Genomic DNA, 18,066 nt, shown 5'->3' on the forward strand with positions numbered 1-18,066 from the left:
TGAGACGTACGTGTGGTTCTTGTTCACTGTGCGTGTGTTTAAAGAGAATGATCTTCCTGCCTTCCGTTTATTCACCCCTTGGCCGGCAGGTCGTGGCCCTACAGCGCCCGGTGCGGGCGTCTGTTCCCGTCCTTGTCCAGCCCTGCTCGGCCTCGCCCCGGGTACCTCACACCCACCTGCCCTCGTGGCCAGTGGTGGCCTGTGTGGCTGGGAGCCCGGTCAGAGGCCGCTGGGGCCGCCTCAGTAGGTGGTGCGTCGCGGGCGCTGGGGACGGCAGCGGGCACCCTGGCGGGCCGCGTGCAGCCGGAGAGATGCCACGTCCCTGCTCCTCTGCAATGAAAAGCAAGCGAAAGCTCACGTCTTGTCCCACCGGAGAGGTCACCCCGAGGGGCCTGCTGCTCCCCCGCCTGCACCTGCCCATCCAGCTGTGCGGAGGACCAGGCACCTGACAGCGGCCCTGGCCCGCAGCCCCGGGGCCCTGGGCACGCCCCCCTCCCCACTAAGCCCTGTTTGGTCTGCCTGGACCCTGTGCTGGGGCCTGGGCTGTGGGGTGCCAGCCGTCGCGGGGGTCGAGGCAGAGCCACGCAGGGGCCCTTCGCTGCCATCTGCGCTCCCCGTGGCTGCTGCTGGTGACGCGGAGCTGCTCCAGGCTTCCTGGACCTCATGCTGCAGTGTCCCTGACCCTCGCCTGTCTCTGTGCCTGTGTGCAAAGGCCTGGCCCAGTCTGGGGACACTTATTATCAAGCAGTCCTGAGATGGTCAGCGGGTCAGCGTTGCTCCCACTGAGGCGGGACGCACAGCGGGCTGGGGGCTGGGGTCCACGTGAGCCGGTGTGTGCTCCAGGGTGGGACTTCTGCCACCCTCCCTTGGCCTCAGGAACACGGACCCGTCTGTCCCTCAGCTGGCACCTCGGTGGACACGCTAGGTGGACCCAAGGGCCCTGCCCACCACAGTATCAACAATGCCTCTGCCCCAGACCGGAGGCTGGGGTTCGAGGCCCGGGTGAGCAGGCCGTCTTGTCTGCCTAGGTTTTGGTTCCAGAGGTTTCCAGCTGGGCCTACTTAGGAGAAAGGAAGCTTGCTGTCCTCAGAAAGCTGTGGCCACCGAAGGCTGAGGCCTCCCCCCACAGGAGTCTAGACCAGTCACTGCTCGGGGGGCCGTGGATGGCGCTACCCCTCACCCTTCGTCATTGCCAGAGGAGGCTCACGGCCAGCACCCGTAAAGCCCGTCCTCCCGTGGACCGATGCAGATGCCTGTGCTGCGCCCTGATCCGCGGGTCCGCCCGCCTTGGGCCTTCCTTGCAGGACACGCACACATCACCCCAAGCCACCCTGGGCTGCTGGCCGTAGCCTGGTCGACCTGGGGGCACCTGCCACACATACACACACACACACACACTTGGAGGGACCTGTGCAAAGACCCTGGCACACGCATGTGGGCTCCAAACTGGGGGGTGCCTGGGGGATCTGCTAGTGATATTTTGAGGGGCAGCTGCCCAGGACCTGCAGGGGCCCATGAGTGGGGGTCATGAAGGGCTGTGCAGCCCTCGCCAGTATCCAAACCATGGCCTTGAGGACGCAGAGCCCGGCGGGCACTCCCCTTGGACCTCAAACACAGCTTGCGGGCGCAACAGCACAGAGAGCGCTGCTTCCACAGGCCCCGCCAGACACAGGTGGGAGCAGAACAAGAAAAGGGGGTGTAGGAGTTTCCAGAAGGGCTTCCCAACAGCCCTTGGGGCGGGGGCAGGGGCGGAGCTGGAGACAGCCCGGACTGCACATACTGCTGAGCGCGGAGCCTGCCATCCAGCCCCGGGGTTGGGCCCTGGGTCAGGAAGGGGGGGGCAAGCCAGGATGCATCTCCCAGCACGAGGGACCAAGGAACAGGACAGGCAGGCCCTGGCAGAAATCGGTGCAGTGGTCCCTGTCCCCCTCCCGGCAGAACGGGGGGGCAGCTTGGGGCTCGTGTCTCTGGCCCTTTGGCTGGGCGCAATGGTTGGCAGCTGGCGTGAGCGGCAAGGAGTCTGGGTGCTGCCTTCTCAACGCTGGGAGCCAGGTGAGAAGGGCTGAGGGCCAAGGAAGAGCCCAGCCCGATTCCAGAACCTCAAAGCCCACTGGGCTCAGCCAGTGACAGGAAGGGGAGGGCCTGAGCAAGGGGCAGGACTCAGGGCCCAAACCCTCCAGGACACCCCCAGGCCCCGGGGGCCGAGCGGCAGGGAGGTCAGAGCGCACAGGCTGGGCCCGCTCTGTCGTTCAGCTGGGGCTCCTCGGGGCTCCTCCAGCTCAAGCAGGAGAGGGAAGCCAAACCCCAAGGACAAGGGACAGATCCACCCAGAAGCCACGGAGCTGGGGGTGGGGGTGAGGATGGGCGGGCAACACCAGGGAGCCCCAGGCACAGGGCATGAGCACCGGCCTCCTCGGGGATCGGGGCCGACAGGCCTGAGCCCCTTGGTCAGGCAGGGGCCCCAGGAGCCGCCTCGCAGGAACCATGCACGCCTTCCGTGGCAGCAGAGGGCTGCTCACTTCCCAGAAGGCTCAAGGCAGGCGGGGACTTCCGGGCTGCACCGAGGCCCAAGGAGCTTAGGCGCCTGCTCCATGGGTTAAGCCAGGGGAGAAGGGACTGGCGCTTGGAGACAGCCTGCACGGGTGTCCGCTCTGGGAGCTCGGGCAGGGGCAGCCCATCCCCGTGGCCTGCAGCCGACCGGCCTGTCCGGACAGCACTGCCGGACCACAGGAGGACAGACAGGAACGCCCCTTCGCAGATGAGTTTTCACCGGGTTAACCTACACACTCCGACCCCTCCCAGACATGAAATAAAGAGCAGCGCAGGGCGGGGGGGAAAGGTAAAAGTCATCACGGGTTTATTATTTACACGGTGGTTAAGCACATAAATGCAGTGATCACACAAAAGAGCCAAGTCAGAGACCGGCCGCCAGTACACAGGTTGACACAGACGTTGCAACTACATTTCCTGCAGCAGGAGGGCAGCAAGTGTGCATGGACGGACGGACGGCCGCGCCGCTGAGGGCCCAGGCCCTGCGCCCACCTCTCAAACCCAATCCAGCCGTCTTGGGTCAAAGCCCTGACAGGGAGCGAAGGCAGGCTGCCCCCGGTGGTCTCCGGCACTCTAGCGGCAGCTGCGGCTGCTAACAACTGCCCACCAGGGCAGGGTCCCACCCCCCGAGAGGGTACTGGGTCACGACAGCCCCCACCTCGCCCAGACCCAACTCGGCTTGCGCCGCACCCCCAGAAACACAGCCCCACTTGGCCGAGTCCCCGCACCCTGCAACACGGAGTGGCCCGCTCGGTACTCACAGCAGCCGAGAGCCAGGCTCTGTGCCATCAGCGCATACCCATCAGGGCATCCCTCGGACCCACGCTCCCGTGCTAGGGGCCCAAGGGGGCCGAAAGCGGGAAAACACAGACATGGATGCTCTAGGCCCCTCATTTGCTGCGAGCGCTCCGGTCTCCAGAGCACCCTGCAGTGGGGTGGCAGGAGGAGGGGGGGGTTGTACCCACAGACACCGATTATCGCCCCTGGTTTCCCACAACGGTGGCTCCCGGCCACTGGCTGCCACCACCGCCTGGGCTGCTGCCTGCTACGGAATGAGGGAGCGACCAGGAAAACCGCCAGGAGCCCGGCAGCCCCAGTGTCCTTCTTGCAAGACTCAGCCCTGCCCTGCTGCTTGACCCCTGTGGGGTCCGCTCCGTCCCAATGAAGGTCGTGGAAGGAAGCGTGCGACACTGCACCCTCCTGGGTGACCAGGTCGAGTCGCCGGCTTCTTGGCACTTCAGGGTGGATCCCCTCGGGCCGAGGCTGCCGTGGTCACACCTGGCCCAGCGCAGACGGCCGCACCCTGGGTTCTGAGCACACAGACGTTAACGCACATCGGGGGCCAATCTACACCGATCACGTTTACAGTCAGTTTAGAGAACGTCCCAAATCCAAAGACACCGAGGCACCGCCACCACCAAAATAACCACACGCGACCCCGAGGAGGGGCCGATGTCTCTCGGTTTGAAATCCTCTCCTGAGGGACCAGCAACGCCCATGCAAAAAGCCGTGGCCTCCGAGGTCTTCCGTGCTCGGCTTCGTTGTCGTGCGTCCAGGACACTCAGAGGACCGCATCGCGCGGCCGTTCCAGTGTAGGCGGGGAGGGTATGAGGACAGCCAAACCAGCGTAACGAGGCCACAGGACACACGGCACACACAGACGCACACACGGCACTTACACACACATCTACACGGACAGCACTTCTGGTGAGAAAACCCCTCTCCACAGCGGGCCACGCGGCGAAGGGACCACAAAGCAGAGGACGGGCGCCCGCGCGCGCTCTGCTCCCTGACTCGCTCGGCCTGCACAGAAAGTCCGCCCCGGCCTTTGCTCAAGTCAACATCGGTTTTAGGACCGCAAAAACAGACGAGAAAGAAACAATAAAAAGACGGATTTCTTTACACAGATTTAAGCCAGTAATTTTTAGCAAAATGATACAAAACTGTCTTAACCAAGTAGAAGGTCGGTGGCTACAGTAGGCTCGTCAGGGAGCAGGGCGCACCGCCACTGGAGGGGAACCGAAAGGCTCTGGGGCGGGAGTTTGGTTCTCTCTGCAAGGGTCTCTCACACTCCGCTTTTCTTCCCAGCCCGCGACAACCGAGTCCACTTGGGGGGCCCTCGGTGCAGCCCCTGCGACGGCAGCGCTTTGGAGTCTGTCCGGTTTAGTTTGTGTTTTGTTTCCCCCACGGGCGTCGCTGGGTGGGCGGCCTGGAGAGCTCCCGGCGTTAACGTTTCGGTTCTAGACCGGGGGGCGCGTCACTAGTAAAGCCATTGTAACAGAGTAGATCAGCCATGCATTGTCTGCCCTTCACAGCAAAAAGGAGAGTTCTCATCGGTGCACCACAGACTGAAGACCACTGGAAGCCACCCGACCGGGAATCTGTCGGAGCCAAAGCACAGGAGAAGGTCAGCATGAGGCCAGAGGCACGGGGCCGGTCGGTCAGGCCTGGACACGAAACACCAGTGACGGCGAGGGGACACAGACGCTGCCCAGCCCTACGCCAGACGCCCACACCCCAGCCGCTCTGGACGGCCCCTCTGCGGCCAGGACATGTGCTCAGCAGAACGAGCGACAGAAGATGGGAAGGAGGAAGAGGCATGCAAGCGAGGAGGCCGGGTGGCCACGGAGCTAGAAGCCCAAGAACGGTCGCAGCAGACAGAGTCCCAGCGGGAAGAAGTATCGCTCCCCGCCTCCTTCCTGGAGAGTAACCGCTGTTCTGTAAAGCGAGGACCAGGCGCTGTGTGGGCCCTGGGGGTCCCCGTGGGGGGGAGGCATGAAAAGCGGCCCCTATCGAGGTGCCCCTGAGAACGCAGCCGCGCCGAGCTGTGGCTGTCTCCCCGCGGCAGCAAGCCCTGGCCGGAGGGAGCCCGGCTCGGACGCCCAGCCATGCGCCAACGGCAGGGAGCAGGTGGCTGTGGCTGACGGGCTGACACAGACGGCAGCACGGAAGGGGCTGAGCAGAGACCGAGCTCGGAAGGAAGACAAGCGAGGGCAGAAACAAACGCGAAGGAAGAGAGTGACAAAGCCGGGGCGGCGGAGGCCACCAGGAGACTCCCGCAGCGAGAGCGCAAGAGCCCCCACCAAGCACGGCCGGCCGCTCAGCTGAGCACGACACGACACACGCCCCGCACCGTGGACCCCGGGCCGGGTGGCTCGAGTGTCCTGGGACCCCTGGAGCCAAGCCCAAGCGCAGAGCCCTGGGCTCCTGCTCCCGCCACAGGCCCCGGACTCCCGAGACTGCCGCAGGGCCAGCGGCCAGCAAGGGTGGGCAGGGTCCTGGGGCCGCCCCCGTTCAGAGACTCTCTGGGGTCTGCTGGCCCCCGGACTGGGTGACCGAGCGCGGCTGCTCTGGGTCCACAGGAGGAAAAGCACTGGGCGGAGGGACCGCACTCTCCCTGCGGCACACCTGGCATGCAAGCCCAGTCCCACCTGCGCACCCCCGTGGTGGACGCTGGGGTGGTCAGCGCCCGCCCCGCCCGGCGCCGGCTCTGACAAGGCCCAACGCGAGCACACTCACCCGGTGCTGCCTTCCAACGGGAGACGTGCAGCTACTTGCCGTGGTGTTCGAAAGGAATGCTATTCTGAGGTGGGGGAAAAGAGAGCTGTTGGTAAGGGCTCTGCTGCCAACGGACACGGAGGCCTTCCTCACCTCGCTTCCGCCACGTCCACCACTGGCTGTGCCGCCTCACGGGGACCCCAGGGACCTGGCGAGTGGCCCCCAAAAGAGAGCAGCCGCTATTGCTCCTCTAGGCCGACGGGCTGATGAGGCCGACTCGGGGCCAGGCAAACCCCTCCTCACTCCTCGGGCAGTGCGCGGACCGACATCCAGGCGGCGCCTCTACACGGGCCCCTCCCGAGGCTCTGCCTGCTGCTCAGCACAGTCTGCTGGGGCTTGGGGAGGACAGGCCAGGAGAAGACCGAGGGGCTGCAGGCCTTGTTTCGGGAGCATGAATGCAGACCAACCAACCAAAAGGACCGACTGGCTCAGAGACTGGGTCCCCTTCTACTAAGAGCACTGGAGCCAGGAGGCCTTCTCTTCTCGAAGAGAAAAACCCGCAGCAGGTTCACTGACCAGATGCTCTTGGGGCTCTGTGCTGCTCCGGCTGAGAAGCAGACTCACCAGACTCACACTCGGGTCGGCAGCGTGGGGACTGGCATAAGCCGCCCTGAGAAGGAAGTCAGGGCAAGGGGCAGCCACCCTCCGGCACAGTCTGAGTGCACCATGGCTGAGGGGTCAGAACAAAGAACACCGGCGTCCACGGCTCCCCCGATGCCTGGTGGGAGGGTCAGCAGGCTCCTCCCATAAGCCGGCCATGGCTTGAGCACCGTCTTGCTGAAGGTGAACTACTCCCCTGGTCTTGAACATCTACACAGGACACAGTATCTCCTCCTCAAAGCGCACAAAGAACCCAGAGCCACGGCAGCCACGGGGGAAGCTGGTGGAATGTGGCCTCAGCCCCCGTGGGGCAGGACCACCCGCACCAAACAGAAGCATCGACGGCTCTGCCTGCACCCTGCTCTCTGCGGGGGAAGTGCCACTGGAACCTACAGACTCGAAGACGCTGGAGCAACCCCGCTCACTTTGGAACTTCCAAAGCTCTGGGGCAGGCGGGTGGGGGTCAGCCCCTTGCTGCGAGGCTCAGACAGAGCCTCTTGCTGCCCTGCAGAGTCCCCTGAAAAAGTGTGCTGGTGGGTGACCAGGAAAACCAAAGAAGGGAGCCATCCCTGGGACCGGAGTGCATCCAGGACACACCCCCCGGGGCTGTGTCCTCAACATGAAGATCCTTAAAAACCGCCTAGAGTGACCAGTGCTTCTTTCAGAGAGGAAACGCCCCCAAATCAAATCTCTGGAGGCCCTTCCCTCCCGGCCAGCTCCGTATGCTTGTCCACATGGAAAGCCAAATCAAGAGCAAAGATGCCAGACCCCCGGGGGCAGGCCCACCTCAGCAGAGGAAGACCGCACAGGAAGGCTCGGCTCTGGGGCGCGCAGGCTGAGGCCGGCCACGCCGTGCGGAGAAGCTGGGTTTCCTCAGTGGTCCCAAACCATGCCGACACTTTCTTTTCTCTCAAGGAGAACGAGGTTTGCCCCTTCCCCTCATCTCTGCTGGTGGAGGCCCCACATCTGGATCCCGAGTCCAGACAGACCCCGACTGTCCCTGACTGGGGTGTTCGGGGCCCCAGAGCGGGCCGGATGCCTGGGCTCTCGGCCACGTGTGGGCAGACACTGCCCAGGACACGTTCCCGGCTGCTGATTCATGGATTCCAGGGCCCATGGGAAGAAGCCCGTAGCCCTTTCTGTGTCCTGCAGGGAGGGCGGGCTGTGGGGCTGGGAGCCACAACGGGCCCAACCTCATGACCCTGGCCAGACTCCTTAAGCCCCACAATTCAAACTCCTGCACCCTTAGTCTCTCTGGGAGAAAATTACCGTACAAACCCACCCCACTTCTGACCGAACCACTGAAACACGAGAAGTGTTCAGAGTGAAACTGTGCGTTCTCTTCGTGAAGCGAAAAGCCCAGGAGCTTCCCTATGCCCGGGGTCCCGCCGCCTGTCTGCTGGAGACCAAGCCGACGCTGAAGGACTGCGGTTCTGGGCGGTTCTCACAGACCCTGCGCTCTCCTAACCGACGTGCTCCAGCCGCCCGCCCACCCGGCGCCAAGCACTAGCCGATGGCAGAGCCCAGTGCTAACTCGCCCCCGAGAGCGGCCACGGTGACCCAGAGGGGTGCTGCCCGAGTGCAGAGTCCAGGACGCGGGCTTCCAAAGCCTTCCTGAAACCAGTGCTTGTCTGCCCAGCAGATACTACGGGGCACAGGCAGCCCGGAAGATCCCCGCCGCAGCAGCAGAAATGCCCTGTGACCCGCCAGGGCCCTGAAGGCTACGCGACGAAGAAAGTCCGTGTGTGTGGGAAGAGCTCATCTGCGGGGCGCACATGCGCAAAGAGCTGCGGCACCGAAGCCAGAGAGGGAAGAGGATCGAGCGGAGGGGACCCGCGTGGCCCCGCCATTTCCCTGAGGACACCTGCCCTGTCAGAAAGAAGGCAAGTGGGCAGGGACTTCAAGAGACGGGAACCCGCACCCGCGGCACATCGCCTGGTGCCAGGCTCCGACGGGCTGGCCCACGCCACCTTACAGGGGCCGCCGGCCACCCCCCGCAGGCTGTGTGTGCCCGCCACGGACGCGGTAGGAGCAGCCAGGGCACTGCCAGTCTGCACGGGAAGACGGCCCGGCCTCCAGGGCTGGCTCGGGGAGGGGCCGGGGCCGCAAGGTCGGCGGCAGAAGAGAAAAAGGCCCATCGCCCGCTGCAGCGCGGCTGGGGAGCCAAGCCCTTCGCCCGCACAGCCCGCCTCAGGCTCCCAACCGGGGAGCTGCACGGCCGCGAGAGGCAGAGTGTCCCTCTCCACGTAAAACTTAGAAACGGGGGAGAAAGGAACGGAGGAGGAAGGAAGCCCTTCAAACCCGCTCCCCAGTCTGCCTGGTGGCCTCCGAGCAGCCCAGACAGAGAGGCCTGCGGCCCGCGGCGCCTGACCTCGGTGAGCCGGGAGTGGCTCCCGTGCGGAGCGCGTACCTGAGAGGTGGACATGCGGGAGGTGTCTTGCCGGCCCGTGAGATCGGAGGACGAGATGTTGACAGGGGCGCCGCGGTGCAGCCGCATACTCACTTTCCGCTCTCTTTCCACACCGGACACGGGCCGAGGAGAGGTGTTAGCTGGAGGGGGAGACAGGAGGCACGGTGAGGGCTCCGGGCAGACCCCCGACCCAGCATGAGGGCCTCTCCTCAGCAGTCTCAGCATCCAGCACCACAGCGCGGCGGGCGCTGCCACACACCACCAGATTCCCAAGGCGGCAACAGGCAGCTGACCCCTAGCTGGCCTGCACCCCGAGTTCGAGGTCGGCAGTGGTGGGCAGGGCCCGCGGTGTGCTGGCCCTGGGGGACGCTCCCAGGAGCGAGGCACAGGAGTCCAGCAGGAGGGCAGCCTGAGGCCCCCACGCTTCCAGGGTCGCTCACGGAGGCGACGGAGGGGCGGGTACTGAGAGGCTCGTAGGGAGCAATCCGTGTCATGAAAAAGAGAAACGATGGAGAAAAAGAAAGAGACGTCCCCCGGCCGGCCAATCCTCAGAGACCAGAGTCTCCCAGGACCAGAGGCACTCAGCCCCGCCCGCAATGTGTGTCCGCCGTGAGCCCGCGTGGGGCCCTGTGACTCCAACAGCAGAGCGGCCGACACACAACCAGAACCCTCCGGGGCCTGCTGGGGCGACACGGAGCTAGTCAGTCACTCACCAGTGTGTGAGGTAGGGGTGAGGGGGGTGGGCGGAGCCACTTCCTGGGTGCCCCGCAGGCGGCCCGAGGCCGTGGAGGGGAGGCCACGGGCGGCTGGGTTTCGGGAGTGCCTCAGCCGCTCCTCTCGGTCCCGGCGCTCCCGCTCAGCATCATCAGCGGCCCGGCTGGCTCCCTGCAAAGGAAACCACGTAAGACCCGGCTGAACGGGGTTTGGTGGAAGACAACCCCAAGAGCCCCGGCGGTTCCCTGCTGTCAGAGAAGCCATCCAAGGTGATGTAGCTGGTTGGCACAAAGCCTCCCTCCCTCGAGGACAGAAGCCTGCCCTGGACCCTGGGAGGGTGCGGACGAGGCCTTCCCAGCATTTCCGAACCCCAACACTGATGGCAACTGGGTGGCCTCTTCCCCCTGGGTATCCACACAGGGATGGGAAATCGTATGAGGTCGGGTCAGCGGTGGGCCTGAGGTGCTGGCATCTAGGGGATCCTAGAGACACGCGGAAGCGGTGGCATTTGGCTGGCGGGGGCCCAGCCAGAGCCTGGGCGGATGTGGGGCCAGGGCCCACGTGACAAGAGCGCAGGCAACCATGGCTAGTTCTACTTTGAGTACACGATGACCCAGGAGTGGGGGCGTGACTCTGGGGCCGCTGCAAGGAACAGCGCTGTGACGCATCTGTCTGCAAACCGCAGCCCACGAGCCGAATCCAGCCGCCGGTGGTGTCTGCCAATGAACCTTTACTGCTGCAGCCACACCCACCGGTGCCCGCTCTGCCCATGGTGACTTGCGAGCCGCAGCGCAGAGCCGAGCTCCTGTCCCAGCACATGCACACTGTGAAGCCCAGGAGATTCATTCTCCAGCCCTGCCCGGAGGAGGGCGGTCAGCCCCACTGGGATGGCGATGATACCAGAAGGTTGCCCCGACACTGGGCAACCGGTGGTCGCACAGCCCGAGCCAGCCCGCTGTGGGGCACCTGGCCCTCCCCTGCAGGGCACACACCCTGCACAGACACCTTGGCACCTGCAAGGCCACAGGACAAGCCTTTCTGTCTTACGCCCTCTGAAGAGGAGGTTTGACTCCTCCATCAGATCTTGTCACTCTGGAAAGGTCCCAATTTCTGTTTTAAGCTACCTAAACAGGAAAAATTTGTAATGGAAAACGAAGTAGAAGTACCAAAAAAACCCCTGAAACTTCCTGGCAACAATGTCCGAAAATTAATTAATTAGACTCAGACAAGAGACTCGGACGGGACGCCAGATTAAAAGAAGGAAAACATCAGGGGCGCCTGGGTGGCTCAGTGGGTTAAACCTCTGCCTTCGGCTCAGGTCATGATCTCAGGGTCCCGGGATCGAGCCCCGCATCGGACTCCCTGCTCAGTGGGGAGCCTGCTTCTCTCTCTGCTTCTGCCTGCCGCTCTGTCTGCCTGTGCTCGCTGACAAATAAATAAATAAAATCTTAAAAAAAAAAAAAAAAAAGAAAACCTCAAAGCTCGAGGTCTGCACGTATGCAAACACCCGCGCCCGTTTAACAAGGCCGGCAGAGAAGCCCACCCTGCTCGCTTGCCTGCACGGCTGCGTCAGAGGGACGAGGGGCAAGAGGTCACCCCACCTGGCCAGAGACCATGGCCTCGGCCACACCCCCCTGCACGACATGCACTCTGGAGCCACGCTGACAGCAGTCACACACGTACCTTCCAATCACAGATTTATCAGTCGAGGGCGAGCCGCAGTTCCACGCAGACCTGCACTTGGGAGACCCTCTCTGCTGGCGCCTGAGGCCCAGCACCCGTGTGGCTGCCTCTGCTCTCCCTTCATGGGGCTCTTGCTTCTCAGGACCTCCCACCCTGGGGGGACCCCACCCAGGCCACTCGGCCCCCCAGTGCGGCGGACGTGCCTTCTAAAGCCTGCCCCGTGTCCGGCGGAGCCTCTGGCTCACTTCCGCGCCGGGGGTGGGCGAGCTGGCGCACTTACGAACTTGAGCATGTTCCAGTCGAACACGTAGTCGTAGGAGAAGCCCTGGCGGTGGAAGAGATTCCTGAAGAGCTGCCGCAGGTAGGAGTAGTCGGGCTTGTCGTCAAAGCGCAAGGAGCGGCAGAAGTTCAGGTACGTGGCGAACTCAGCTGTGAGACAAGAGACGTGGTGCTAGCCAGCACTCCCCGACTGGGTGTCTGGCGACATGACGGCCACCACCCACTGCTGCATGCTTAGGATGCTGAGACACAGCATCTCAAACACGGGTCACGAGGGGCACGGACGCTTAAGAAATGCACCAAAGAGCACAGCTGGTGCCACCCGTGGCCTTTCTCCACACGAACGAGGCAACTCCGTGGGTCATGGCCCCAGAAGGTAAAGGAGCAGCAAGGACAGAAGGCTGCCACCAGCTCAAGGACACTCTTCACTGTCTGGGACCCAGCCTCCCCGCAGCCCCGCCACGGCCACCCCAAGCGCGCGGCCGGCCCGGCGCCTGCCCCGGGGACACGCACAGGGGTAGCTTTTACACAGCACTTCGATGGGCGTGGACATCTTCTTCTCGCTGATCCGCTCGTACTTCTGCCTCTTGGTGGCGGCCTTCAGCCCCTGCCAGGGCAGAGAGCCCAGATTGAAGTACATGAGCACGTAGCCCAGTGACTCCAGGTCATCTCTCCGGGATTGCTCTGGGGAAGACGGAAACGGGTCAAGGACAGCATGTATGCGCCTGCGGCCGCAAAGCTAAGACCCCGGGCACAGTCTGACTGTAGAGGCGAACTGGTCAGACCACAGAAAACTAGTCCTGGCTTCTGTTTTACCAGAAGTTGCCCCCGATGTGCCCCTAGGAAACTGTGACACCCCTGGATGAGTGCCACCAATGTTACAAGGAGTGTCAGGACGTCCGACCGCTCATTTACCCGCCGCCACCAAACCTCCCAACGGGTTTCCAGAGTCGGGAGAGCTAGACTTTGCTACAAAGGTTTGACGACAGCCTCCATGCCAAACGTGCTGACTACTTCCCCAGGGTCCCCCAAGAGGCTGGCCTTTCTCTTAAGAGATGGCCATGCCCAAGGCAGTCCAGTGACGAGGGCACGGGAGACCCCAGCACGCACGGGCTCACCGATTCCAAGGTGCGTGTTGATGGAGGCGTACCGCGCCGTCCCGGTGAGGTTCTTGTTCTCACGGTACGGGATGTGCTGGTGGGTCCGTGCGTCCCGGTACTTCTTGGCCAGCCCGAAGTCAATGATGTACACGAGGTTGCCTTTCTTCCCCAGCCCCATGAGAAAGTTATCTGGCTTCACGTCTCGGTGGATGAAGTTCTTTGAGTGAATGTACTCAATGCGACTGATCTGCAGGCAGGAAGTAGTGACCAGAGGTTGAGTTCCAGCAGCAGCCTCGGGAAAGGCCCCTGCTTGGCAGAGAGACGGCTGTGCCCTCAGCTGCACGTCTCGCGGCCCTTGGAGAGCAGAGCAACTCCACAACCAGGGAAGGCTGCTCAACAGACCATCTTCCACACCCCTGCATGGCTGGGGCAGTTCCCCTCGTTGGCCCCTGCGGTGGGGGTCAACCGACAGCAGCCTGACGGGACCATCCCTCCCTGACGAGGGTCTGCACCAGCAGTCCTTCCTACCAGGACCCGCTGGGAGCCACCCGCACGTCTCCAAACCCAGCCCCCAGTCACAATCCTGCGGCAAAGGTGACTGCACCCGCCCCCCTCCCTGGGCACTAAGAGGCACAGGAGGAGAACGGCACCGGAGCGTGCCCTCAGACTGCTGACTCACACCACGCCAGGTCCTGAAGGCCCAGGCTCCCTGTCACCTCAGAGACACGATTCTTACCATCTGGTCAGCAAGCAGCAGGACAGTTTTGAGGCTGAATTTCCTCGAGCAGAAGTTGAACAGATCCTCCAGGCTTGGCCCCAACAGCTCCATCACCATGACGTTGTAGTCCCCCTCCGCCCCGCACCACCGGATGGTGGGGATGCCCACTGCAAGAGAAACCGACACGCCCGTGTTCGCGTATAGGGGCACAAGGGACACGAGAGTCAGGCGGGCAGTGGCTGGAAGCGACACTGGGAGAGAATGGGAGAGCGTCCCAGGCGGGGGGTGAACAGACACCAAGAAAGCTTCCTACAGGCAAGGAGCGAGCTGCACGGCCCAAAGCAGGAGCGAGCCTGGCTCGCGGTCGGTAGCCGGAGTCCACTCTGCTCAGGAGTCCCTGGTTTTCTTGTCACACCCTCTCTCTGCCCCGTCGTCACGTCTCCCAGGCTCCTCGGGGCCGAGCCGTCTCTCACGTCCCTGGTTTTGGGGGGCCCGGCAATTCTTGGCGGGGGGGGGGGGTTCTGGGGCCATCCCTCCGTCGGGATCGTGTGAGGACGGGCGACGGGTTTGGGAAGGAAGAGCAGAGCTGAAGGGCCTTCTCCTCGCCTCACGTCAGGGGTCTCTGTTCTCAGCGGGACCCGTCACCGAGGACGGGGCCTTGACCCCGGGCTGCGGTGTGTTCATTCTCCCCAGTGCGTGTACTGTTCTCTCTGGAAGGACGTCACTCCGCGGAGCCCACACTCTGGAGATGGGGGGCTGGTCACGTTCCACTTCCCGAGGGCAGAGCACCCACACACAGTACTCAGGTTTGTCTCTTCCCGCCCTTTACTCACTTACTGATTTTTTAAAGATTTTATCTGTCAGAGAGAGAGACCACAAGCAGGGGAGCAGCAGGCAGACGGAGTGGGAGAAGGAAGCTCCCCACTGAGCAGAGAGCCCGACACGGGGCTCGATCCCAGGACCCTGGGATCATGACCTGAGCCGAAGGCAGACGCCTCACCGACTGAATACTATACAGCATGCATACTTTTAAAAAAATAATAAAATTCAGGTGTCTGGGTGAAGACACCTGAATTTTATTATTTTTTTAAAAGTATGCATGCTGTATAGTATTCCCTTTGGAGAAAAGGTCACAATTGATCTGTTCTTTCATCTGGACTGTCTGGGTTTGCTTCTATCACAAACGGTGCTACTAAGTGTCCCATTACTATGTTCACGGTGGAAATTCTTACACACGAAATTCTTGTTCACATCCAGTCTCCCCCGGCACCAGCCGATAAACACAGAGCATCAGCTGTGTGGCTATGAGGTAATGTCACCTTGTTTCCCAGACGCTCGGCCCACCCCACAGGCCCAGCAGCAGCGAGCCGGTGCGAGACCACCCGACTGCTTGTCGTCAGCCGAGGGAGGGAGCCAGCGCCTCACTAACTCAACTGGGATCTTTCATCCGTATATTTACTGGCCACATGCTGTTCCTCTCTGAAATGTCTACCCTTGTCTTTTGCCAATTTTCCTATCAGGGAGACTTTTGTCTATTTATAGCCATTCTTTAAAAATTCTGGGTACTAAACCATTGTTGATTTCATGTGAGGCAATTTTTTTTTCTTCTGGAGCCTTTTGATGAGAAATTTTAACAAAGACAAACATATCATTCTTTTCCATTATGAGTAATGTTTTTGGTATAAGAAACCCTGAGTCAGAAACAGATACTATTATTATCTTTAAAGAGTTTAAAAGCTACTCTGTATCAAACAAGATGGAGTGACAGGAGCCCAATTCCCGCGCACATCAGCCAAGACCAGAAGGCTGGAAACACAGAACATGCGGAAAAATGGTTTCTAAGACATTAAACGGAGGCAGCGAAAACACTCAGAGCTGAAGGACAGGACACAAGCCGCGTGGGCCTAAGACTGCCCCTTCCTCCCTCGACTATCGGCAGAAATGCAAACACTCAACAGAATAAAGTAACTTGACTTCACCCCGTAACTAAGCAGAGAAAGAACCTGAGCAACAGAGCAGAACACAAGCGCGCAAGCAAGTACAAGTGGTGCCGTCCGGCATCCAGAGACTTCCAGGGATGCGGAGCAGAAAACATCTATCCCCTGAAATGGGTTCAGATGTGAGAACGGGCAGAGAGGGACAGTAACAGTTACTACAGGGGCAAGTGGGTGGCTCATCAGTTAAGTGTCTGACTTCAGCTCAGGTCATGATCTCAGGGTCGTGGGATCGAGCCCCGAGTCTGGCCTGTGTCTGGCTCTGCACTCGGTGGGGAGCCTGCTTGAGATTCTCTCTTTCTCCCTTGGTTCCTCTCCGCTCCGTGTGCCCTCTCTCTCTAAAAGTAAATGGACAGGGGCACCTGGGTAGCTTAGTTCTATTTATATTGTGTGTCTAAATGAGGGCATGGCATGGGAGATTTATAAAAGACTCAAGTCCAACTTTTAGAGGGAAGAACTACAGTATCTGAGATTAAATGGTGCAGAAGAAAAGATGTGTGACTCGAAGGCAAAGCAAGAGAAACCACTGGAAAAGCAACAGGAGCCAGCTTCAAGCCACCTAGTATCTATACCACCAAAGCCCCCAGGAAAGACGGAGGGACAGAGATGGCTGGAAGCACCGGATGAAGACAACACACCCGCAGACCGCACACAAGAGCCATGAAGACCTTCACACCCACGTTCGTGCCCTGCTGATGGCATCGCTCACAATGAGGGGCACGGAGAGCATCTCGAAAGCAGCCGGGGGGATCGGTATCACACACAGAGGGCAAACATCAGGATCGCTACAGACGTCTCGGCAGAAGGGAGGCACAAAGAGCACAGGAGACGGCGTCTTTCAAGCACTGAGGACACCAACCTCCAAAAGCCAAGACAAATGAGATTTTCAGATACAAAAAAGCTGGAAGAATCCTTCAGCAGCAGACCTGCCCTGCTACATACGGGAAAGGCCACCCTTCGGGCAGAGGGCAAGCGATGCCAGCCGGAAGTGTGGGCCCACACAAAGGGACGGAAAGCACTGGAAGTAACAACTAAGTTCACTCGTAAGAGCTTTTCACATTACTTCAATCCCTTTAAAAGCTATGACTGTTTAAACAAAAAGAACAATGCAATGCACGCTTGTAACACGCAAACGTCTGTGCTGCAGGACAGCGTCACAGGGGCCCGCAGTGGGGAAGCCACGTGCGCCCACAGGCCCGTCTGCTCCACAGCAAGCGCGGAACGCGGCAGGGACACGGCACGGTTTGTTCAAGGTGACGCAATAAACCCTAACTCAGTCCCTGAGGTACGAAAGAGGTGCTGGCGAGCCAGCAGAGAAGCAAATCATAAGAAAAACCATTAAGAAACGTAAATAAAGGGGCGCCTGCGTGGCTCAATCGGAGACTCCCTTTGGCTCAGTCATGACCCCGGGGTCCTGGGCTCGAGCCCCAAGTCAGGCTCCCTGCTTTGCAGGGAGTCTGCGTCTCCCTCTGCCTCTGCCTGCTGCTCCCCGTCTGTGCTCACCTTCTCTCTCTGACAAATAAATAAAATCTTGGAAAAAAAAAAAAAAAAAAGTAGATAAAATGATTCATCAAAAAGAAGGCAAGGGGGCGCCTGGAGGGCTCAGTGGGTTGAGCCGCTGCCTTTGGCTCAAGTCATGATCCCAGGGTCCTGGGATCGAGCCCTGCATCGGGCTCTCTGCTCAGCGGGGAGCCTGCTTCCCCCTCTCTCTCTGTCTGCCTCTCTGCCTGCTTGTGGTCTCTGTCAAATAAATAAATAAATAAATCTTTAGGAGGGAAAAAAAGGAGGCGGCAAGGGAGGAGGGGAGACAAAACCAGCAGCAAGATGGTCAGCAAGATGGTCAAGTAAACCCCGGCGGGTCAGGAACCACATCAGGCACCACACGAGGCGTGTTCTGGCAGACGAGAGAGAAACGCGCGCCTTTTCCGCACAGGCAGGTTGTCAGAAGGACAGCGCGGGACACCAACTTTAGCCGGAAGGGGACCCGAGAGCTGGGTCCGCATGGGACGCGTAGGCTGCGGAGAGCGTTTCCAGGGACCTGCGTGTGACCAGGACAAAGCACCAGCATGTCCGGAAACGCAGCTCCGCGCCGCCCCCGGCGCAGCCTCAGGACATGCGCCGCGGAACTGCGAGGGGACGGACACGCGCACCGGCCGACAGCGCCCTCGGTACCCCCAGCATCCCCCGGGCCGCGGCACCGCGGGTCGTCAGCAGACAGGGCCCGCAGCGGACAGAACAGGCCTGTGCCCTCAGATGACGATGGGATTCGATCGGAAGTGACAGGGAGCTCCCTGGGAAGCCCCCAAATACAGAGAAGCTGCAGAGCCCACTTCAAAAGAACCCACGGACCAGGGAGCCCTCGGGAGGGGAACAGAAAGCTTTCTGAACTAAATGAAAATGAAATCACAACATGTCAGGGTTTATGAGACGTGCTCCAGGAGCACCTGGGGGAGATTTATA

The 18,066-nt window shown here is 61.3% G+C and overlaps 1 protein-coding gene across 4 annotated transcripts in view; it reads right to left on the reverse strand.

Moving 5' to 3' along the window:
• Positions 1-53: 53 nt before the first annotated feature.
• Positions 54-18,066, reverse strand: part of CSNK1D (casein kinase 1 delta) — a 31,214-nt gene continuing 13,201 nt past the window's right edge. For 2 of the 4 annotated variants that reach the window (XM_032322159.1, XM_032322162.1), the window contains exons 3-9: positions 13,631-13,779; positions 12,913-13,141; positions 12,308-12,478; positions 11,796-11,944; positions 9,832-10,003; positions 9,119-9,258; positions 54-330 (exon numbers count right to left, since the gene is read on the reverse strand). In XM_032322159.1, coding sequence (XP_032178050.1) covers positions 241-330; positions 9,119-9,258; positions 9,832-10,003; positions 11,796-11,944; positions 12,308-12,478; positions 12,913-13,141; positions 13,631-13,779 — 1,100 coding nt within the window. In that variant the 3' untranslated portion in view covers positions 54-240. Of the gene's footprint in view, positions 331-2,836; positions 4,932-6,069; positions 6,134-9,118; positions 9,259-9,831; positions 10,004-11,795; positions 11,945-12,307; positions 12,479-12,912; positions 13,142-13,630; positions 13,780-18,066 lie in introns of those variants that run through there. The other 2 variants (XM_032322161.1, XM_032322160.1) reach the window with 2 other exon arrangements.

Source organism: Mustela erminea, chromosome 18 (genome assembly GCF_009829155.1).
Source record: "Mustela erminea isolate mMusErm1 chromosome 18, mMusErm1.Pri, whole genome shotgun sequence".
NCBI lineage: Eukaryota > Metazoa > Chordata > Mammalia > Carnivora > Mustelidae > Mustela > Mustela erminea.